Source organism: Coregonus lavaretus (assembly GCF_964263955.1).
Source record: "Coregonus lavaretus genome assembly, chromosome: 11".
NCBI lineage: Eukaryota > Metazoa > Chordata > Actinopteri > Salmoniformes > Salmonidae > Coregonus > Coregonus lavaretus.
Window position 1 is genome coordinate 37,426,949 of NC_139998.1, and position 24,319 is coordinate 37,451,267.

At 46.2% G+C, this 24,319-nt stretch overlaps 1 protein-coding gene across 1 annotated transcript in view; it reads right to left on the reverse strand.

Moving 5' to 3' along the window:
• zc3h18 (zinc finger CCCH-type containing 18) overlaps window positions 1–24,309 on the reverse strand; it is a 35,509-nt gene extending 11,200 nt beyond the window's left edge. Inside the window, exons 1-9 of the mRNA XM_084171643.1 lie at window positions 24,145–24,309; window positions 22,310–23,247; window positions 16,782–16,866; window positions 16,125–16,276; window positions 15,894–15,989; window positions 15,484–15,641; window positions 15,339–15,368; window positions 14,684–14,801; window positions 14,169–14,461 (exon numbers count right to left, since the gene is read on the reverse strand). Of these exons, the coding sequence (XP_084027769.1) occupies window positions 14,169–14,461; window positions 14,684–14,801; window positions 15,339–15,368; window positions 15,484–15,641; window positions 15,894–15,989; window positions 16,125–16,276; window positions 16,782–16,866; window positions 22,310–23,233 (1,856 nt within the window). The 5' untranslated portion in view covers window positions 23,234–23,247; window positions 24,145–24,309. The remainder of the gene's footprint in view (window positions 1–14,168; window positions 14,462–14,683; window positions 14,802–15,338; window positions 15,369–15,483; window positions 15,642–15,893; window positions 15,990–16,124; window positions 16,277–16,781; window positions 16,867–22,309; window positions 23,248–24,144) is intronic.
• Window positions 24,310–24,319: the final 10 nt, after the last annotated feature.

Sequence of the window (24,319 nt, forward strand, 5' to 3'; positions counted from 1 at the left end):
AGCTCTTAGTAACATGGACTTACGATTTATCCTTAGGCCAACATCTCAAACTTGTAAACAGGAAAACGAATGCCAAACCCATTTTTAACCAACAGGTTACACTGCCTAAGAATCTGCGTCACGAATATGACAGCAAAACACAAACGTGAGTTGAACCAGCCTAAGACAACTATGCTCTCAATAGGTGGTCACAAATGTGCACAAATGATAAACAATAGATTAAATGAAAGGGAAAGTTAGTCTAAGTTGTACAAGTTCTAGATAGTGGGTGGAAAGATTCAAACAATGCAGTTCGGAATGAAGATCAGGGAACCATCTTGCCTGCAACTAGGGCTGTCCCCGACCCAAAAAAATCTTGGTCGACAGTCTGTTCTTTCGACCAATTGATTGGTCAAGATTTTAAAAGTGTATTTTTCCATATATAGACACACCCTGTTTGAATAAAATCAACTATATGTAGGTTACTGAGCTTGTCTGATGCTTTAAGCACTGCAATTCAAAATCAAGACACAAATTACTAAAGAGGGAGCCAGAGATCAATATAGCCTAACCAGAAGAAAAAAAACCTGTTCCTAACCAGACCCTCCTCCTCCCGCTGCCACTGCCCTTTGCCAATTCTGCCATTATGCTCCTGAAGTTGCCGGTAATAGGCTACACCAGCGGACGGCAACCTTTTCCATTTGGAATGCCAAGTTATCGTACCATTTCTATGCGTGCCAGTTATGATTTTCATATGCACATTTTTGTGGAACAGTTTCATTTCATTTATAATAAAGTCTTCATATCTCAAAATCAATGTCATGTGGTTAATCAAAATTCTATCTAAATGAAAATGATACAAATCTAAAAGTAACTTCTATTGCCATTGCCAATATGTAAAAATAGCCTACATAAAGCCAACAAATAAAAACATTGCAGCATGCAGGTAGAAAATATCCTGATAAAAATAAATATCCTATAAAATCAAATTGGCTATGCATCTCTAGTGAGCTCCGGACAGACAGACACAGCTGTAGGTTATTTGCGCAAGGGATAAGTAGTAGTCAGGTTGGCCTTTTTTATGACATTTCTTCCCCTTTCATGCTGAGTGGTTATCGAAAGGGAGAGAGCTGGAAAGATTTTTCAAATAGGCTAAGTTGAGGAACTATTGTCACTCTCAATGGATATAAAAACAGACTTCGTTTACTTTCTTTTTGAGGCGAAGAAAAAATTTTTTTGAGAATGAGTTAAGACAATGGTGAGTTAAGACAATCAGAAATCGTATCAGATACCAAAATGTGCACATTAATAAGCCTACATTTGCACGCAGGGCAGGTAGCCTAGGCCTAGTTCTATGCGTAATCAGGTGCGTGTCCTTATTCAGCTTGACAAGTGCGCTCAAACAAAAGACAATTAATAAATTGACAACTCGTAACCAAACATTGTAGATTCGAAATGTATGGTAATTAACAGTAAATGTACTACTGGTGATACTGGTGTGCCACCCCCACGGCCTCCGCAATGGATTAGTCCACTCAGACAGGCCTGAATCAGACAGGTGTCTTGTGTGCCATAACAATTTATATATATATATATATATTTGCCACTGCTCGACAAAAAAAAAATCTTAGTCGACCAACAGCCTATCGACCAAACAATCAACCACTTCACTAAATGGGGTCAGCCCTATCTGTGACATTGGAGGATTCCCATTCTTTAGAAACAGAAACCAAATACTTTCCAGCGTCTTGCAGTCATACATGAATACATTTTCTAAGCATGTGCCTCACTAATGATATGGAAGTAGTGTGGAGTATGACCAATAGCTGCCCTCCAGCTTCCTGTTAACCTGTTATCTTTAGGTGCTGACAGCTCTGTTAACTTGGCTCCCCAATGGAGACAGGACAACAAAGGTTACATCATGGGAAACTTTCCCAAACATCAGTGGCCATAGGTGAAGGTGGGGGGGTGCACAGCTCAGCTAAACTTCCAAGCTGAGCCAACTGATGGAAGGAAGTACTTGAGGATGAAGTATTGCACTTGAGACTATGACACAAAACACTAACTATAATCTGTGGGCGTCTTAGTGCATGCAACCTGATATTAGTCACTGCTCAGTGTACAAAACTTAAGCCGGGCATACACTACACGATCTGGCCCTGATTTAGCTGTCACAGACAAGTTAAGATCGGAGACAAAACACCCAAACCAATCCCTCTACGGAGAGGATGTTGAGACATCGCAGCCTTTAACCTCAGATCAATCAGTGAAGGGACTGGTGCCTTACTGACACTGTATAGGCTACTGTATAGTGTAAGGTAAATTATTGCTGGTCTATAGAAGTTCAACCATTTTAAAATGGTTTAATTGCATCAGTGCTTGATACAACCTGCTAAGGCGTAGGAATGTGCACGACACGTACCACATTTCTATTCATGCACGTAAGCGTGGTATGTGAAGTTTATTCAATGCCTTCATTGATAGGAATAGTGAAGGACTGTGAAAAGCAACAGGGTCAGTCCACTATTGAACGACTGGGACTGAAGATGATAACATCACTAAAATACACACACTGATACGCACTCCTGGGGAGAAACATTAAGCAGGTCTTTAACTAGGCAAGTCAGTTAAGAACAAATTCTTATTTACAATGACGGCCTACACCGGCCAAACCCGGACTACGCTGGGCCAATTGTGCGCCGCCCTATGGGACTCCCAATCACGGCCAGTTGTGATACAGCCTGGAATCGAACCAGGGGGTCTGTAGTGACGCCTCAAGCACCGAGATGTAGTGCCTTAGACCGCTGCGCCACTCGGGAGCCCAAAAGCAAGCACGAAACATAGCCAGTAGCCTATATATATTACAGGGGCTAAAAATAGAAGCATGATAGGCTATTTATAGTTCTCAAAATTCCTTTCAATACGCAATTTCCTGGTTTGTGGAAAAAATTAAATGTCCTTAAGATTTACCATCATACCACTAGACTGTTGTTTGGCAAAGCTGATATCTCAATATATACTTCTTTTGAATAGAAAGCCAACAGTTTTTTGTTGCTTCTTGTGAATGGAAAATGTCAGAATATGAGTTACCCAACCCTGAGCATTCGCACGTTCAGACAAAGCTAGTAAAATATGTTTGTTTACCAGAATGTTTAAAAATAGGTGTGGGAATGGCACAGGATTATTGACCATTATTTAAGGCATATCAATGTGGACACTTGATACTGATCTATACAAACCCCCCATTGTTTGGAAATTCCCTGTTTTGCCCCTTTTTGTCCCTCCATTTCTTTGGCCGGAATCCCAACAGTTGACCAGACAAAACCAGGGAAAGCCATGACATCTAGGCCTACCCTTACTGAAACATAACTGGTGCCCTCCATTGGGGTTTCACCTTCGTCAAGGCACCAACATTAGACATGTAAGCAGGGTCCCAGGAGGGCTATTTTTCTTTTATGCTTCCTCAACTGACTCACTGAAATAGACGCTAGCATAGAGAGCTACCTTGGTGGGTTTTCTGAGTGGAGCTAGCCGCTGCACACTGCACAGAACATGGCCACTCAATGAGACACTGCAAGGAACACAGCCACTCAATGATAATAACAGATACTGCATGTCTGACATGACGGACAGGATTGGCAAGTCGCATCACGTTTCGTCTTCAAAACTCCTCCCTCCCCACCCTTTCCAAACAAACCCAGAAACTAGGCACTCAACATTGAGAAATAGAACAGTGAAAAATGAATGACTTCCTGTGTGAATCAATGCTAAGTCAACAATGAAACTCAGCCAGGGTTAAGCTCAGTCATAGGGGATTATGATTTCAGGTCAACATCACAAACTTGTAAACAGGAAAACAAATGCCAAACCCCTTCTTAACCAACAGGTTCAGAATTTGCATAACTTGTGATGAAATATGACAGCAAAACACAAACGTGAGTTGAGCCAATTATGATCTCAATAAGTGGTAACAAACATGAGCAAATGATAAACAATAGAATAAAGGAAGAGTTTGTCTAAGTTTCACAAATTCTAGATAGTGGGTGGTAAGTTATGATAAGATGTGAACACAAAAACCTGGAAAGATTCAAACAATGCAGTTTGGAATGAAGATCAGGGAACCATTTTGCCTGTGACACTGTGTGTTGGAGTATTCCCATTCCATAGAAACAGAAACCAAATACTTTCCACCGTCATACATGAATCAATTCTCTACGCATGTGCCTCTAATGATATGGAAGTAGTGTGGAGTATGACCAATAGCTGCCCTCCAGCTCCCTGTTAACCTGTTATCGTTAGGTGCCGACAGCTCTGTTAACTTACAGTACATTAAGAAAGTATTCAGACCTTCACTTCTTCCACATTTTGTTATGTTACAGCCTTATTCTAAAATGGATTAAATTGTTTCCCCCCCCCCTCATCAATCTACACACAATACCCCATAATGACAAAGCAAAAACAGGTTTTTCAAAATGTTTGCAAATGTATAAAAAAATATAAAATCAACAGAAATATCACATTTACATAAGTATTCAGATCCTTTACTCATTACTTTGTTGAAGCACCTTTGGCAGCGATTACAGCCTTGAGTCTTCTTGGGCATGACGCTAGAAGCTTGACACACCTGTTTTTGGGGAGTTTCTCCCATTCTTCTCTGCAGATCCTCTCAAGCTCTGTCAGGTTGGATGGGGATCGTTGCTGCACAGCTATGTCAGGTCTCTCCAGAGATGTTCGATCGGGTTCAAGTCCGGGCTCTGGCTGGGCCACTCAAGAACATTCAGAGACTTGTCCCGAAGCCACTCCTGCGTTATCCTGTTGGAAGGTGAACCTTCGCCCCAGTCTGAGGTCCTGAGCGCTCTGGAGCAGGTTTTCATCAAGGACCTCTGTACTTTGCTCCGTTCATCTTTGCCTCGATCGTGACTAGTCTCCCAGTCCCTGCCTCTGAAAAACATCCCCACAGCATTATGCTGCCACCACCATGCTTCACCGTAGGGATGGTGCCAGGTTTCCTCCAGACGTGACGCTTGGCATTCAGGCTTGGTTTCATCAGACCAGAGAATCTTGTTTCTCATGGTTTGAGAGACTGACGCATTTTGTCAAACTCCAAGTGGGCTGTCATGTGCCTTTTACTGAGGAGTGGCTTCCCTCTGGCCACTCTACCATAAAGGCCTGATTGGTGGAGTGCTGCACCGATGGTTGTCCTTCTGGAAGGTTCTCCCATCTCGACAGAGGAACTCTGGAGCTCTGTCAGAGTGACCATCGGGTTCTTGGTCACCTACCTGATCAAGGCCCTTCTCACCCGATTGCCCAGTTTGGCCGGGCGGCAAGCTCTAGGAAGAGTCTTGGTGGTTCCAAACTTCTTCCATTTAAGAATGATGAAGGCCACTGTGTTCTTGGGGACCTTCAATGCTGCAGACATTTTTTAGTACCCTTCCCCAGATCTGTGCCGACACAATCCTGTCTCGGAGCTCTATGGACAATTCCGTCGACCTCATGGCTTGGTTTTTGCTCTGACATGCACTGTCAACTGTGGGACGGCGCCGCCTCTGACCAAACATTTTAGAGGACCTCCTCTTGGCCGCAGAGATTTTTTTTTGCTATTCTAAAGCTAATTTCCTGCCATTCTACACATTTCGCCATGGCTTATGATTGATTTTATGCTATCTGAGTGACTCAAACATAACTAAATCAATGGCATGCTGGGAATTTTAGATCTACCCTGACTGTCTAATTTTTATTTTGGTGATTGTTAGTTCTCAGAGGTGATCTTATTAAAAAGATATATTGCTCCATTATATTTTCTACATACTTTAAATCAGGTTTTAGTCGTTTAAGTTTACACTGAAAATGTTTTACCATACCAAAAATTATTTTTAGTTATTTAATTTTTGTATCATAATTTTGGGGAGTTTTGGAGCGTGGTGGCAGCTGCTGCTAAATGAATATACTAGTGCATGTGCAATCTATTAATCGTCATTGCTCAGTGAAAACTGATCATGTGACAGCGTCACTACTATACACAATTTAGGGAGCAGAGGGTAGAGCTGGGACGATAAACCGAAAACTATCGACACCAACCATGCTGATCACTTATCTCAGGCATTTTGATGATATCGTCCTATACTAGAAAAATGTGAAGTTTAAAATGAAATAAGTTTGCTACTATGGGTGACTTAATGAGACAATTGATGGCTACAATCATCAAACTAGTAGTAGTAGTTCAAAGGATCATTAAAAAAAGACTGATGCACATTGTTATAAACTTAATATTCTATTTATCGTTATTGCATCAATTCAGGCAATTTATCGCAAAATGAATTTTTGTCCATATCCCCCAGTTCTATTGAAGGGGGGAGTCAAAAGTACAAAGTCTACATCAGCCAATGTCTAAATCATGTCAAAATATTTTTGCAACAGCTTTCTGTCCCACCCCCCCAAAAAGCCCAATCAATAAACGTGCAATAAATTCCATCCACCACCAAAAACCTGTGGTTCTATATCGTGGAGCTCCGCCCCATAGGGGAGCTCTGCTCCTAGTGGTTTACCCTCTGCCCTAAGGCAGCAGCAGCCTGAGACAAAATTATGCACACACCTACAGCCAATAGGAGTACAGGTGTCCCTATAAGAGGGGATGCCTCCCCTCAATCAGCCTCCCTTTTTCTTCAGCGACTGGATGACTAGACTGAAGAGCCAAGAAGAGACGAAGCACGAAGACTCAGGACGAAAAAACGCCGTTGATATTCCAGTCATCAACGTCGTCTAAATGAGCACACCGGGAGATTTTCCACCCCCAAAAGCTCTTTTCAGAGCTCAGTGCAGATGCACTTCCATGGCGGCCGGTGACCACCACGACCTATGTTTCGTGTGTTTGGGATCCCAGCATGCCAAGGAAGGCATCTGCAGTCCCCCGAATTGCGCCTCCTGCGCCCTCCTTTCTTTAAAGGAGAGGAAGCAGCGTTGGGCGTTTTTCAGGGAGGACATCCCCCTTGAGGATGTGTTGTCGATACTAGCCTCTGCTTCAGAGGCGTCGTCCGACGGCACAGACTCGGGGGAAGATAGGGACTTTGAGGGGTCTGGCATTCCAATGGAACAGTCGGACCCCGTCCCTCATACTTTCAAGCCCCCCTTTCCTTTGGAGAGCGAGAGGGCTTATAGTCCCTATAGAGAAGGGGATACGAGCTCTGAGAGATCAGAAGCTCTCTCTTTCGCTGCAGCCTCTCTGAGATCGGATTTTCCGGGTCTCATTGAGAGAGCTGCTCAACGGCTGGTAATAAGGCTGCCCCCTCTTCCCTCCGCACCGGAGGTTGATATGATGGAGGGCGGTCCTTATTCCAGGCCAAGGAAGGCGGCAGAGCCAGTGGCTCCTGCCATGCCTTCTTTGGCTAGGTACGTTGAGGGCTCGTGGGAGGCACCTTTAGCGGCGCGTTCGCCTGTAAAAGCGTATCTCCCATTCACGAGAGTGGAAGGAAGGTTTCAGGGTCAGGGAATCCCCAGGTTAGAGAGCGCCATGGCGGCGTATCTCGTACCGGGTTCGAGCCCTTGGCCCTCTTCCAAGAAGGCCACGTTGCCATCCCAGAAGGACCGACTCACAGCGTCGCTGTTAGAGAAGTCCTTTGGGTTGGGAGCCCAAGCTGTAGCAGCAGCTAACAACATTGCCCTCTTGGCGGCCTCTCTGTCCCGTTTAACCACGGGTAAGACAGAGCTGGCACCGGAGGAGGTGGAGGAGGCGTCCAGAATTTCTGGCGCCATACTCCACCTGACACAGGCGTCCGCAGTCTGCGCGGGGAGGTCCATGGCCACTTCGGTGGTCGGGGAACGACACCTCTGGTTGTCATTGACATCCATGAAAGAGGCAGACAGGACGTCTCTCTTGAACGCCCCCCTCTCTGACGACGGCCTCTTTGGGGTCGCAGTCAAAGAGGCGACGGAGCGTTTTTCTAAGTTAGAGGAGGAGAAGAAGCAGTTGGCCAAGCACCTGCCGTTGGCAGGACGACTCGGCCCCCCTCCTCCCCAAAGGCCATCTACCTCCGCCCCTCTAAGTAGACCGGGGTCTACGACGAGGCGGCGTAATCGGCGTCATCCGGCGGCCACGAGCAGCAAGGGAACGGGCCCGGCCCTCCCAGCAGCTACGGTAGCCCCACTACAGCCGGCGAGGGAGGTGACGAGGACGCCGACCTGGCCCTCCAAGGGAGGCAAGAGGAGGCGTACGTGACGGGACGCGGGGGAGAGGATGGAGGACGCATCGATGGTGTCGAACGTGCCCACTGTTCCCCCCCACCCTTCGGTTGAAGGGATGGGTGTTGATGTAAATGCCTTTGTTGATGTGTTTAATAAAGAGTTGGCTCCACCTGACTTTGTCAAAAAATAGCCTCTTTTGCATAATACGTCTGAGAGCGTTCAAATCTCACCCTCTCTTCCTTACCACTCTAAGAGCCGTTCAGCCCACCGAGGGTGCGTTGCTGAACAGGCACTAAGAGTAGGTATCCAGAAGACCTCAATCAGGTCGTCACATCACATTTCACGTATAAGAAGTGCTTTACATAGAAGGCAGCAGTCCCGGTCAGATTCTGACATGAGGACGCAGCCGCTATTTGGGGATGGCGCACTAGCACAGACTAAGGTCTCCACTAGTACGAGCCAGACCCATGCTGCGTTCACGGAGGGCCCGATTACCGCGGTCACCAAGGTGCCCAGAGTATCGGCGCCCCCAGGCATTGTAACACAGCAGCTATCTGGGGACGGCGCATTATCGCAGACCAAGGTCTCGGTTAATGCGATTCAGACCCATGCTACGTTCACGGAGGGCAGGATTACTAGCGTTATGGGTATAACCAAAGTATCAGCTCCCCTGACAGAACGAGCCAGTACTCACCACACTGAGCGTGAATCAACCCACCAGGGGTGCAGAGTTGAACACACACAGAAGGTGAAAGTTAAGAAGGTATCAAGGCGCCGCCTTGTTTTACCTCATAGAGACCTCATACTACAGACTTCTAGGAGTACTGTAGTGAAGGGCTCTGATAGCGAATTGCAGTCACCTAAGAAGACGCAATCGCTTGCTGGGGATGGTGCCCTGCCGCAGGCTGTGGCCTCGGTCAGCGCAATTCAGACCCGCGATGCGTTCAAGGAGGGCAGGAATACGACGGTTACGGGTTTAACCGACGTCCCTACTCCTCTTTCTTTCTCAGAACGCATTGATAGTTCCTCTCCCTTTCACAGGAGGCCCACCTTGGGCTGTTCCACCACTTCAATGTTGGGGAACAGTGGCGGTAAGGGCCATAGAGGAATACAGGTCCTTCCTACTGGATGCACCACAGCTTCGCGCCCAGCCACTTTCTCTGCATTGCTGGCAGTGGCGAAGAAGCTGCACCCTCTCACGCTGGCTAGAACAGACGTTGCAGAAGGGTTATGCTCTCCAATTCCACCGGACCCCACCCCCGTTCAGGGGAGTGGTGGAGACGGTGATGAAAACGCCAGACAAAGTGGCCGCTCTGATGACAGAGATTACGGAACTTTTGGCGAAGGAGGCGGTGACAGTAGTTCCCCGGGAGCAAAGGAACAAAGGGCTATATTCGCCTTATTTCCTAGTGCCCAAAAAGACGGGGGGAGTGAGGCCGATTTTGGATTTACGCATTCTCAACGAGAGCATAACCAAACGGCCCTTCCGAATGCTAACGACAAAACGTCTGCTGGAATGTGTCCAGAGAGGGGACTTTTGTACGAGCATAGACCTAAAGGACGCGTACTTTCATGTGCCGGTTCAGCCGCGTCACAGGAACTTTCTGCGGTTCGCCTTTCAAGGGGTGGCGTACGAATACATGAGGATGCCATTTGGGTACGCCCTGGCACCTCGCACATTTTCCAAGTGTGTGGAGGCGGCATTGGAACCGTTGCGTCGTCAGGGAATACGGCTACTAGCCTACCTGGACGACCTACTGGTTCTCGCCCCGTCAGCAGAGCTGGCGATCACTCACACAACACAGACAGTGATGCATCTCACATGTCTGGGGTTTGCTGTGAATTGGAAAAAGAGCGCGCCCTGGCCCACTCATCAGATTGTCTACCTGGGGATACAGCTAGACACTGTGAGGATGAGGGCTCGAATTTCGGACCCCCGAAGGGTAGCCTTGTTGCTAGCCCTAAGGAAGTGTCGTCCGAATCACACGGTGACGGCGCTGTCGATCATGTCACTTTTGGGTCTCATGTCGTCAGCCCACTCTGTGGTTCCGCTGGGACTCCTGCATATGCGCAGGATGCAGCGATGGTTCGCCCAACTAAGACTAGACCCATTGCGTCAACGTCATCGGTTGGTGGTGGTTCCCCTCTCACTCAGTGCAGACCTAAACTATTGGAGAAACTCGCGCGTTCTCACGCACAGAGTCCCGATAGGAAAGGTGTCCTCTCACATCCCAGTATTCACGGATGCGTCCCTAACGGGATGGGGAGGGACATGTCAGACACAAGCGATATGAGGTGTGTGGCCTCAATCAGGTCGTCACATCAACCTCCTGGAGTTGGAAACGGTTCAACTGGTTCTGACCCACTTCGCGTCTACCCTTCGGGGTCGCGATGTGCTGGTCTGGTCAGACAACCGGACCACAGTAGCCCACATAAATCGCCAAGGAGGAGTCAGGTCTCCTGCTCTCCATCGGGCGGCAGAGGAATTGTGGCTGTGGGCTCATGAGCACCTTCGCTCATTGAGAGCAGCACACATTCCGGGCTACTTGAACGTAGGAGCAGACCTCATGTCAAGAGGGGGTCCTCGAGACGACGAGTGGTGTCTGCATCCAGACATTGTTCTCCAGATTTGGGAACAATTCGGGAGAGCCGAGATGGACCTATTCGCGTCACGCGTGAACGCGCAATGTCCTCTGTGGTTCTCTCTGAGGGAACAGGACGAACCGCCACTGGGAAGGGACGCCTTTGCGCACCAACCGTGGCCGAGAGTTCTCCTGTATGCATTCCCTCCGCTGTCGTGCATTCTCCCACTGCTAGCCAGGGTGAGGTCAGGGGGGCTGTCAGTGATACTGATAGCGCCCGATCGCCCGGGGGCTCCTTGGTTTGCGGAGATGAGTCAGATGTTGATTGCGCCACCTTGGCCAATTCCACATCGACGGGATGCGTTGTCTCAGGCGGCTGGCACGATAGGGAAATTGCCCATAATCGGCCAACCACTGAAGGCCTGGCTGCTGAGAGGGACAGGCCAGAGCGCCGTGGGTTATCTGATGCAGTGATCAGGACCATACAGGGTTCACGTGCCAGTTCCACTTCTAAGATGTATGCCAGTAGATGGAACGTGTTTTCACGATGGTGTAGACCCCATGAGCTGTCAGGTGGAGAGTATTCTCTCTTTTCTATAGCTCATGTTTGATAAGCAAAAATCGCCTGCCACGATTAGAGTGTTTGCAGCAGCGATTTCAGCTTGTCATGAGGGTTTTGACAGAGACAATGTCTTTAGCCACCCTCTAGTGAAACGCTTCCTATTAGGAACGCGGCGACTTAGGCCAACACCTAGAGTCACGCTTCCTCAGTGGGATTTGGCTTTGGTACTCGAAGCGCTATGTAAGTCGCCGTTCGAGCCATTGAATCAAATACCCCTCAAGATGCTGTCTATAAAGACAGCACTGTTGCTCGCTTTGACTACAGCTAAGCGGGTCAGTGATTTGTGTGCTCTTTCGACGAGACCTGACTGCTTGGCCATCAATGGTGACCTGAGCAAAGCAGTGTTACGTCCTAACCCGGCATTTGTGCCGAAGGTTATTAAGAGTTCATATAGGTCACAGACCGTGGAGCTGTGGGCTTTTTCTCCTCCTCCTCATAGAGAGAGGAGTGAGGAAAAGCTCCATCGCCTGTGCCCGGTACGCGCTTTGGCGTGTTACGTCGAGCGCACAGCAGCGATTAGGTCATCGCCTCAGTTGTTTGTGTGTCACGGTGCGGCTGCACTAGGTAGACCACTTTCAAAACAGAGGTTGTCTCACTGGCTTTGTGAAGGCATTGAGACAGCTTATGAGGCAGCAGGGCGGCAATTGCCTCAGGGTATCAGAGCTCACTCCACTCGTGGAGTAGCGGCTTCTACTGCCCTTTTCAGAGGAACAGGGGTAGAGGATATCTGTAGAGCAGCATCCTGGTCGACGCCGTCTCCATTTATCCGTTTCTATCTCTTAGATATGTCTTCTAATTCTCTGGCTCGATCTGTACTCAGCGTGGCTGAAGGGAGATCTTGAGCAAGAAAGAGAGGAGAAGCAGGACTGTGGACACAGGTTTCCATCAGGTCCGCTTTGGTTAGGAAGACGTGTTTTTGACAGATGTGTTTTCTAACTCTTTGGCTCGGTCTGTACTCAGCATAGCTGAAGGGAGATCTTGAGCTAGGAAGAGAGGGAAAAGCAGGACTATGGACAGGGTTTCCATCAGGTCCGCTTTGGATAAGAAAACATTTTGTGGCATGAACCCTGACTGACAGGGTCAGTACAGTAGAGGCATGCGTTGATTAACAGAATGTGAGGTCATCTATCTGCTTGTTCAGTTAGTATGACTCATGTTTTTGTTCCTGTCCACTAATCTCTGGGATTCCATTGAGTGAGTGAGGCGGTCTACCGCGTTTACAATGTAGAGTGACACTTGGTGTCATTCCATTAGTGGGCGGTAGTGTTTTCACAGGATATTGAGGCACATCTATCTGCTAGTACAGATTAGTATGGCTTCTATTCTGGTGATCTGCCCACTAGTCATTGGCATTGCCATTGGACTAGGTGGGGCGGGTCTTTTAACCGATGACGCGGTATATTGTGACACCCGTAGGGGTTTTTAGTTGCAGTACTGCGGGACTCGGTTGCAGCCATTGCTAGGCCTGACTTTCTCGTTTCGATGGGAAGTGTTAGGCTCGGCAGGGAGTACATTTTGGAGCGCTACGCTCCGCCTTAAACCACTAGGAGCAGAGCTCCCCTATGGGGCGGAGCTCCACGATATAGAACGATTAGTTACCGGAGTGTAACTCCAGTTCTATGAGTGGAGCGGAGCCCCATAGGACTTAAGGCCCTGCCGACCCTCTCTAGTCTCGCTGAAGAAAAATATCTCGGGAGGCTGATTGAGGGGAGGCATCCCCTCTTATAGGGACACCTGTACTCCTATTGGCTGTAGGTGTGTGCATAATTTTGTCTCAGGCTGCTGCTGCCTTAGGGCAGAGGGTAAACCACTAGGAGCTGAGCTCCCCTATGGGGCTCCGCTCCACTCATAGAACTGGAGTTACACTCCGGTAACTAATCGTTTCACTATCATGTTTCTTCCAGAGACCAACTCCAAAATCAAGATGCAATCAGATCCTAGTTTACATATGAACATGCATACACAGTCACCCACATATAGGCCAACTGCATAAAATGCTGCATAAATAAATGTAGCCTAACGTTTACATCAAGTGTTAGACTTCAGTACACATAGTCAAACATTTCTCTGCAAGGGTTAAGACACTTCAGTCTAGAATAGACTGTAAGGCCAGAGAGGGTCCTTTTAATGTTTTTTTTTTTTTTTTTTAAGGCGGTATAACCCTAGCAGTTTCCTGGAGTGGGTCACAGTTATGATTTTAATTCACTTGTATGTAATTCACACACCGCAGGCTCGTGTCTGAGGCATGTATATTCCTGAATAAATGTTGCACATCTTACACTCTTCCCCTAAGCTGCTGCTTGTGTCTGTAACAGGAGGCCTCTTTTTTCTCTGTCCTAGGAAGAGCTATGTTCAAACACCACAGTGAATTTTAGATAAGCCACTAAGAGGACCCTATGGTTTGAAAAGGAATATAAATGGGGTCTTAGTGGGTGATTGAGTTTCAATGTGCCTTCAAACTGACCAGGAATCAGTGTTATAATGTTAATATCCCGGTCAAATACAAAATATATTTTACATTGGATGTCAAAAGATAACAACTCTATGACCAGACCCTGGAAAACTGAACTATAAATGTTCACTGAGCTTTGTTGTGGCGGGACAGGTGTTTATGGCCAGCCACAGCAGGTGTCATGTTTACAGCCATGACACAGTCTGAGAGAAAACCCCAAACTTCCATAAGAGTTGTGTACTATATCTAACCCTAGAGAGAGAGGGGGTCTAATCTTAGTCAAGTCAGGGTCTCTCACTGAGGTGTGTTAACTGCTGTGTCTAGAGGACATGATTGTAGAGGACATGCTACTCACTTGGGGGGCATGTTGGTGTCGGTGGGGGACCTGGGGGAACCTTTTGGGTGCTTGTCCTCCCCCTCCTTCTTCTCCTGAGGTTCCCGTGGTGGCCGCTCCCTGATGGGCCTTTCCTTCTCATCACGCTTCATGCGATCCCTCTCCCACTCCTCCTTTCGGCGCATCCTCTCCTTCTCTCGCTCCCTCTCTCTTTCCCTCTCGCGTTCTCTCACCCGGCGTTCTCGCTCGCGGTGGTCCCGCTCTCGCTCTCGGTCGCGATGGCGCTCACGCGGATCCCGCTCTCGTTCACGCTCCTAACATTCACACAGATGGATTTGTGAACACTCTGTCATGGTCCTACAGCAACGCTGCTTTAATGGGTCCTTCAAGATAATCAATAGGCCTACATGTAATAAAGTTAATATATCTTTGTATTAATAAAGTTAATATCTCTTTGTATTAATAAAGTTCATATCTCTATGTATTTGTAAGGCGTGTAGTCCTTAAGGGGTGGACATCTCTTTGAGCGTACTCACACTGTAGTGGTAGGGCAGAGGGGTCTCTGTGTACTGCACTCTGAAGTTCTCATACTGTCCCCCTCTCCAAAAGGCCTCCATCTCATAGTCATAGTAGGGATCAGCATAAGGGTCGTTACTGAAAAGAGATCCCAAACATGTGAGGGGAAATCAAAGTATATAGATAAATAGGAAATAAGAGCTTTGTTTCATATTGTTGTGCAGCTGCATGCTCTATAGAATGTATGAGTCTCTGTATCATATACTTGTATCAAAGACAATTAATCCGATAAGTAAACATGCAGTGACAAATGCACCATCAGGCCTAGTGGAGTGGGCTGATCATTATAACAGTCTAGCTGTTTTCTCACAGCAGAGAAGGCACTGATAATCAAGCAGAAGGAAAGGTATTGGATGAGAGGGCCATGTGTGGCTGATGGCAGGGCCATGTGTGGCTGATGGCAGGGCCATGTGTGGCTGATGGCAGGGCCATGTGTGGCTGATGGCAGGGCCATGTGTGGCTGATGGCAGGGCCATGTGTGGCTGATGGCAGGGCCATGTGTGGCTGATGGCAGGGCCATGTGTGGCTGATGACAGGAGTTGTTTGGTGAAGAGAAAGTAAAGATAAGAGCTGCATGAAAAGAGGATGCTGCTACTTCCCCTCCATTGTACTTACGGATAGACTGGGTCTCTGAACTCCACATCACTAAGGGGAAAGGCCATAAATGTATTAAACATGAGATGTAGTCTAAAAACATCCACAAGTGAGATATTTTGCCCTGACTTTAGGTCTCTCTTTTGACCAGAGCTATTGAGCTTACCCTGGGTCTCTGATTTCTCTGGTGATGCGGTAGCTGCGTTCCCTGAAGAAGTCGTTCTCTTTGTCAAAGTCTCTCTCATCTTCTCCAATGGTCACGTTAAATCGTTTCTCCTCAAAGTCCGGCTCCTGCTCTTTGCGTATGGTGGCTTTCTTCAACACCTAGAGGAATAGGGCAACATGTACATGGAAAGTCCAGGAATTAATTATAGTCTACTGACTGAAACCACCATAAAGTGGCTACACACACACGTTGATTAGTATAAAGAGGCTTCACGAGCCAAATGTAGCAGGGGAACCTCTCAGAAAACATATTAATAAAAAAAAGTATCAAACACGAAATCAGCTGGTGCTGAAACAAACTGTACAGAAGAGGAGTACATGTTGCTTGTGAGAGCTGAGAGGGTGTTGTACCTCTTTGGCGTGTCTCAGACCCCTCTCCCAGGCACTCTCCACAGGAGGCTCCACTGGAGGAGGGGGTGGAGGGAGCTCCTCAACAGCAGGTCCACCCTGAGACAGAGGTAAAAGACAGTAACAGACATAAATACCATGCATTTACACACATGTAGCCTACACACACGCACACTATCTTCAGGTCCAAATACAGCCATGCAGCGGCAGTGAGAGGTCAGGGGTGGTGCATACCCAGGGGTTATTGCCCGGCATGAGAGGGTGGGGTGCTCCAGGTGGTGCCCCGTTGGGAGAGAAGGGATCTGGCTTGGAGATGAGAGAGTAGTTGCCCTTGTCGTTGACCCCTGGATGGATGAACCTACAATTCATACCCCAGGTGCAGTTACCTGGGAAAGAAAAACAGAACAGTTGGTATCCTTTTGTGATAACGGATACATGGGAATTGGAAAAAGCCTATGTTTATTGAATACAAATACTTTGAAGTAAATTGTGGTTGGATGTAAATTGACATCCATCATCGCTGTATGTGCTTTAGCTCCTAATACTATTCCATTACCACATTATCTTCATGTAAGATATGAAGTACAATGCTTCCCCCTGCTGTCTGAAACCAGTGTTTTCAATATCATTGCCTCAAAAGGACCACTGAACACATTTCAACAACAAGAGACATGCTCCACATGCTAGAGAAGCAGCATATCAGTGAAGAAACAAAATGCAAGGCTTGTGTTGCTGATAAAGTGGCTTACACTTCTACCTTCATCATGATACGTCTTTGGAGTAGAATCGAATGCTCTAGTTACACACGCAATGTTTTCACAGTGTAGTTTCGTAATAACTAAGACAGGTGTTTTACACGCGTGTGGTGCACAGGAGAGTATGTTGAGGTACCTTTCAAAAAGAACCGGCAGATGGGCCTGGGTCTGATCTTCCTGTCCATGGGGTCCTTCACCTCTCCCTCCTCCAGGTCATCATCCTGCACAAAGGGAACAGAACACAGGCTAAATATCAATCCACTTAACTGCTGTAACCTTATTATGAAACTGGAACAGGGTATAAATTGTATTGGAGGGCAGGTTTTGTCACACTGGCCTACACAAAATACCCCATAATGTCAAAGTGGAATTGTGTTTTTAGAAATGTTTACAAATTAATTACAAATGAAAAGCTGAAATGTCTTGAGTCACTAAGTATTTCATCCCTTGTTATGGTAAGCCTAAATAAGTTCAGTACAAATGTGCTTAACATGTCACATAATAAGTTGCATGGACTTACTCTGTGTGCAATAATATTGTTTAACATGATTTCTTAATGACTACCTCATCTCTGTACCTCACACATACAAATATCTGTAAGGTCCCTCAGTTGAGCAGGGAATTTCAAACACAGATTCAACCACAAAGACCAGGGAGGTTTTCCAATACCTCGCAAAGAAGGGCACCTATTGGTATAAATAAAAAAGCAGACATTGAATATCCCTTTGAGCATGGTGAAGTTATTAATTATACTTTGGATGGTGTATCAATACAACCAGTCACTACAGAGATACAGGCGTCCTTCCTAACTCCGTTGCCGGAGAGGAAGGAAACCGCTCAGGGATTTCACCACGAGGCCAATGATAACTTTAAAATGGGCGGCAGGTAGCTTAGTGGTTAAGAGCGTTGTGCCAGTAACCAAAAGGTCGCTGGTTCTAATCCCCGAGCCGACTAGGTGAAAAATCTGCCGATGTGCCCTTGAGCAAGGCACTTAACCCTAATTGCTCCTGTAAGTCGCTCTGGATAAGAGCGTCTGCTAAATGACTAATTATTATTATTATTATTTAAAAAGTCACAGAGTTTAATGGCTGTGAAAGGAGAAAAATTAGGATGGATCAACATTCTAGTTACTCCACAATACTAACCTAAAAGGACAGAGTGAAAAGAAGTAAGCCTGTGCACAATATAAATATTCCAAAACATGCATCCTGTTTGCAAAAAGGCACTCAGTAAAACGGCAAAATATGTGGCAAAGAAATGTATTTTATGTCCTGAAGACAAAGCATTATGTTTGGGGCAAATCCAACCCAACACATCACTAAGTACCACTCTTCATATTTTCAAGCATGGTGGTGGCTGCATCATGGTATGGGTATGCTTGTCATCGGCAAGGACTAGGGAGTGTTTTAGGATAAAAAGAAACGGTATAGAGCTAAGCACAGGCAAAATCTTAGAGGAAAACCTGGTTCAGTCTGCTTTCCACCAGACACTGGGAGATGAATTCGCCTTTCAGCTAGACAATACCCTAAAACACAAGGCCAAATATACACTGGAGTTGCTTTACCAAGACGACATTGAATGTTCCTGAGTGGCCTAATTACAGTTTTGACTTAAATCTGCTTGAAAATCTATGGTAAGACTTGGAAATGGTTGTCTAGCAATGATCACCAACCAACTTGACAAAGCTTGAAGAATTTTGTAAAATAATAATGTGCAAATATTGTACAATCCAGGTGTGCAAAGCTCTTAAGAGACTTATCCAGAAAAATTCACAGCTGTAATCACTGCCAAAGGTGCTTCTACAAAGTATTGACTCAGGGGTGTGAATGATTATGTAAATTAGATATGTCTGTATTTCATTTGGAATACAGTGGGGGAAAAAAGTATTTAGTCAGCCACCAATTGTGCAAGTTCTCCCACTTAAAAAGATGAGAGAGGCCTGTAATTTTCATCATAGGTACACGTCAAATATGACAGACAAAATGAGAAAAAAAATTCCAGAAAATCACATTGTAGGATTTTTTATGAATTTATTTGCAAATTATGGTGGAAAATAAGTATTTGGTCAATAACAAAAGTTTCTCAATACTTTGTTATATACCCTTTGTTGGCAATGACACAGGTCAAACGTTTTCTGTAAGTCTTCACAAGGTTTTCACACACTGTTGCTGGTATTTTGGCCCATTCCTCCATGCAGATCTCATCTAGAGCAGTGATGTTTTGGGGCTGTCGCTGGGCAACACAGACTTTCAACTCCCTCCAAAGATTTTCTATGGGGTTGAGATCAGGAGACTGGCTAGGCCACTCCAGGACCTTGAAATGCTTCTTACGAAGCCACTCCTTCATTGCCCGGGCGGTGTATTTGGGATCATTGTCATGCTGAAAGACCCAGCCACGTTTCATCTTCAATGCCCTTGCTGATGGAAGGAGGTTTTCACTCAAAATCTCACGATACATGGCCCCATTCATTCGTTCCTTTACACGGATCAGTCGTCCTGGTCCCTTTGCAGAAAAACAGCCCCAAAGCATGATGTTTCCACCCCCATACTTCACAGTAGGTATGGTGTTCTTTGGATGCAACTCAGCATTCTTTGTCCTCCAAACACGACGAGTTGAGTTTTTACCAAAAAGGTCTATTTTGGTTTCATCTGACCATATGACATTCTCCCAATCCTCTTCTGGATCATCCAAATGCACTCTAGCAAACTTCAGACAGGCCTGGACATGTACTGGCTTAAGCAGGCGGACACGTCTTGCACTGCAGGATTTGAGTCCCTGGCGGCGTAGTGTGTTACTGATGGTAGGCTTTGTTACTTTGGTCCCAGCTCTCTGCAGGTCATTCACTAGGTCCCCCCGTGTGGTTCTGGGATTTTTGCTCACCGTTCTTGTGATCATTTTGACCCTACGGGGTGAGATCTTGCGTGGAGCCCCAGTTCGAGGGAGATTATCAGTGGTCTTGTATGTCTTCCATTTCCTAATAATTGCTCCCACAGTTGATTTCTTCAAACCAAGCTGCTTACCTATTGCAGATTCAGTCTTCCCAGCCTGGTGCAGGTCTACAATTTTGTTTCTGGTGTCCTTTGTCAGCTCTTTGGTCTTGGCCATAGTGGAGTTTGGAGTGTGACTGTTTGAGGTTGTGGACAGGTGTCTTTTATACTGATAACAAGTTCAAACAGATGCCATTAATACAGGTAACGAGTGGAGGACAGAGGAGCCTCTTAAAGAAGAAGTTACAGGTCTGTGAGAGCCAGAAATCTTGCTTGTTTGTAGGTGACCAAATACTTATTTTCCACCATAATTTGCAAATAAATTCATTAAAAATCCTACAATGTGATTTTCTGGATTTTTTTTCCTCAATTTGTCTTTCATAGTTGACGTGTACCTATGATGAAAATTACAGGCCTCTCTCATCTTTTTAAGTGGGAGAACTTGCACAAATAGTGGCTGACTAAATACTTTTTTTCCCCACTGTACATTTGCTAAAATGTCTAAAAACATGTTTTCATTTTGTCATAATGGGGTATTGTGTGTAGATGGGTGAGAAAAAGTATGAATTGAATCCATTTTGAACTCAAGCTACAACAAAAAATGTGGAATAAGTCAAGGACCCTTTCTTTCTAGAATTAGCCGCCGAAATTATCGCAACCCCTATTACTAGCCTGTTCAACCTCTCTTTCGTAACGTCTGAGATCCCCAGAGATTGGAAAGCTGCCGCGGTCATCCCCCTCTTCAAAGGGGGTGACACTCTAGATCCAAACTGTTACAGACCTATATCCATCCTGCCCTGCCTTTTGAACGTTTTTAAAAGCCAAGTTAACAAACAGATCACCGACCATTTCGAATCCCACCGTACCTTCTTCGCTGTGCAATCCGGTTTCCGAGCTGGTCATTTACATTTTAGTCATTTAGCAGACGCTCTTATCCAGAGCGACTTACAGGAGCAATTAGGGTTAAGTGCCTTGCTTAAGGGCACATCGACAGATTTTTCACCTAGTCAGCTCGGGGATTAGAACCAGCGACCTTTCGGCTACTGGCACAACGCTCTTACCCACTAAGCTACCTGCCGCCCAGCCACGCTCAAGGTGGGTGCACCTCAGCCACGCTCAAGGTCCTAAACGATATTATAACTGCGATCGATAAAAGACAGTACTGCGCAGCCGTCTTCATCGACCTGGCCAAGGCTTTCGACTCTGTCAACCACCGGATTCTTATTGGCAGACTAAATAGCCTTGGTTTCTCAAATGACTGCCTCGCCTGGTTCACCAACTACTTCTCAGATAGAGTTTAATGTGTCAAATCGGAGGGCCTGTTGTCTAGACCTCTGGCAGTCTCTGGGGGTGCTACAGGATTCAATTCTCGGGCCGACTCTATTCTCTGTGTATATCAATGATGTTGCTCTTGCTGCTGGTGACACTCGGATCCACCTCTATGCGGACGACACCATTTTGTATACATCTGGCCCTTCATTGGACAATGTGTTAACAAACCTCCAAACGAGCTTCAGCGCCATACAACACTCCTTCCGTAGCCTCCAACTGCTCTTAAACACTAGTAAAACTAAATGCATGCTCTTCAATCGAATGCTGCTTGCACCCGCCCACCCGACTTGAATCACTACTCTCGGCGGGTCTGACCTAGAGTATGTGGACAACTACAAATACCTAGGTGCCTGGTTAGACTGTAAACTCTCCTTCCAGACTCACATTAAGCATCTCCAATCAAAAGGTAGATCTAGAATCGGCTTCCTATTTCGCAACAAAGCCTCCTTCACTCATGCTGCCAAACATGCCCTCGTAAAACTGACTATCCTACCGATCCTTGACTTTGGCGATGTCATTTACAAAATAGCCTCCAACACTCTACTCAGCAAATTGGATGTAGTCTATCACAGTGCCATCCGTTTTGTCACCAAAGCCCCATATACTACCCACCATTGTGACCTGTACGCTCTTGTTGGCTGGCCCTAACTACATATTCGTCGCCAAACCCACTGGCTCCAGGTCATCTATAAATCACTGCTAGGCAAATCCCTGTCTTATCTTAGCTCACTGATCACCATTGCAACACCAACCCGTAGTCTGCGCTCCAGCAGGTATATCTCACTGGTTATCCCCAAAGCCAACACCTCCTTTGGCCGCCATTCCTTCCAGTTCTCTGCTGCCAATGACTGGAACGAACTGCAAAAATCTCTGAAGCTGGAGACTTATCTCTCACACTAACTTTAGGCGTCAGTTGTCAGAGCAGCTTACCGATCACTGCACCTGTACACAGCCCATCTGTAATTAGCCCATTCAACTACCTCATCCCCATATTGTTATTTATTTTGCTAATTTTCACCCCAGTATCTCTTTTTGCACATCTATCATTCCAGTGTTAATACGAAATTGTAACTATTTTGCACTATGGCCTATTTATTGCCTTACCTCCATAATTTACTACATTCGCACACACTGTATATATATTTTCTGTTGTATTTTTGACTTTATGTTTTGTTTACCCCATATGTAACTGTGTTGTTGTTTTTAATCGCACTGCTTTGCTTTATCTTGGCCAGGTCGCAGTTGTAAATGAGAACTTGTTCTCAACTGGCTTGCCTGGTTAAATAAAATAAAATAAAAAAGAATACTTTCTGAAGGCACTGTAAATCCCATTTACATTACTTACATCTATCTCTCCCTCATCAATCTCTCCATCATCCTCATCCTTCTTTTTGTCACGAAAGGAATCTCTCCTTCCTCTCTCCTGAGCCCTGGATTCTTCAGACTTCTTAGGTGGACTGTCTTTCGGGGATGGAGGAAGGATTGGTATTTTCTCTTTCTTTTTGATGCCCTTGCCCTCTTTCTCCCCATTTCCAGGTCCTTTCTCCACCTCCTCATCAGGCGCTAGAACATTGGGCTCCTCAGGAACCTCCTCGTCATAGTCCAGCTCATGTTCATCAAGCTCTCTGGACACAGACGACTCCTTCATCTCATTCACCACCACCACTCTCCTCCTCCTCCGCCTCTCTTCCTCCTCCTCTTCATCATCTACCTCTGCTGTCTCCACAGCCAGCTTGGCTGATGGTTCCCCTCCTTCACCCCGCTCTTCTTCCTTCTCATATCTGGACATCTCCTCCTCCTCCTCCTCCTCAGCCAAGGGGGATGACCTCTCCTGCTCTGGCTCAGAATCAGGGGACTTAGGAGTTTGGCTGACCCGGTCCTCCTCTTCATCCTCATCAGCTGATTGGCTCACCTGTCTCCTCTGCCCCATCATCACCATCCCCACTGACTCATCCTGCTCTAAACCAGTATGGCTATCCCTTCTACCGTCCCCATCCACTTCATCATCCTCTGGGTCAGAGATACACTCCTGAACTAGCCCCTCATCTTCGTCATCATCCAGCTCAGAGTCCCCACCTCCACCACCCACTTCATCTAACTCGTCATTGTCTTCATCATTCAGCAGCTCGCTGTCGGAGAGCAGCCTGTCCTCCTCCTCGGGGGATGCCAGGAACTCGCTGTCAGAAAGGCCCTTCTCCTCTTCCTCTGGGGACTGGGGCGACTGGTTGGGGCTTTCAGGGGACTGGGTGGGGCTCTCAGGGGTGTCCATTGGAGAATGATCCACTAAAAAAAGAGTAACATCTTGATTATATAAGTGTCTATTAGTAAGAATTAGATTACATTTGTTTAATACACAAAAACAATGTCTCTGGGCAATATACACGTTTTGGTACATACCATAAATCCACCATCTACTTTTTAGATGAACTAGTTACAATAATTTTGTAGGAGGATTTACTAGCCAGCTAGTAACTAAATATAATTATGGGAGTCAATTGACTACTGCCAGCTATCTATTTCTCGATACAATATGTCAAAGAGTGCTAGCCATCTGATCAACATTATAGCTACATAGCTACTACATACATTTCGTAGTCAGAGACATGCATGTAGCAAGAAGGCATCCGCCTCATCTCAAAAATAGTAAACTTCACGCAGGTCAATAACAGTCGGTCAGAGATTATTACACATTAGCTAGCTGGCTAGCGAATGTTAGTTAGCTATCTGTTTCAACCAGTAGGTGAACATCGCTGCCTTTAACATCATATTTTCAGATTAAAACTCGGGGACTCGGTGTTTACAGTAGAACAATGTCATAGGTAGCTAGCTGTCTAGTAGATAAGCAAATCAAGAGGCAACTTCGGCGCTGTAGGACGAGACGTATCGTTAGCTTGCTAGTTAGCGCTTAACTACAATGCTAGCTAACTACCGGGTGAAGCAGGCCCAAAAACTGCCAGGGCTCTAGCAGACAAGAGACTAACGTCTGATTTGTCTTTAAAAGACGTCCCAATGCGCTTAGACAAAGGTTCAATCAACCAATACAACTGAAAAGCAACTTTACATAAGCGAAATACCGCTTTCTGGTCTGCTATCGAAGCATGCGTGTCTTGTCGGTTCAATTAACAATGCAGCCCTCCCTCTAAAAACACCAGGAGCTACACTTAAAATATTTTCAGTCACCTTTCCAACCTGAACCTCTTTGAAGACAGGTTTGCGGCGTTAAGAACAACCCAGTCTCTTTCTTTATGTCTGACGCTCTACACTAAATAATTGTATGGTTATTTATCTGCTATGCTGGAGAAAACAAAAAAACCTACACGATACATTGAGAGCGGCCATTACCATGACGTCATCA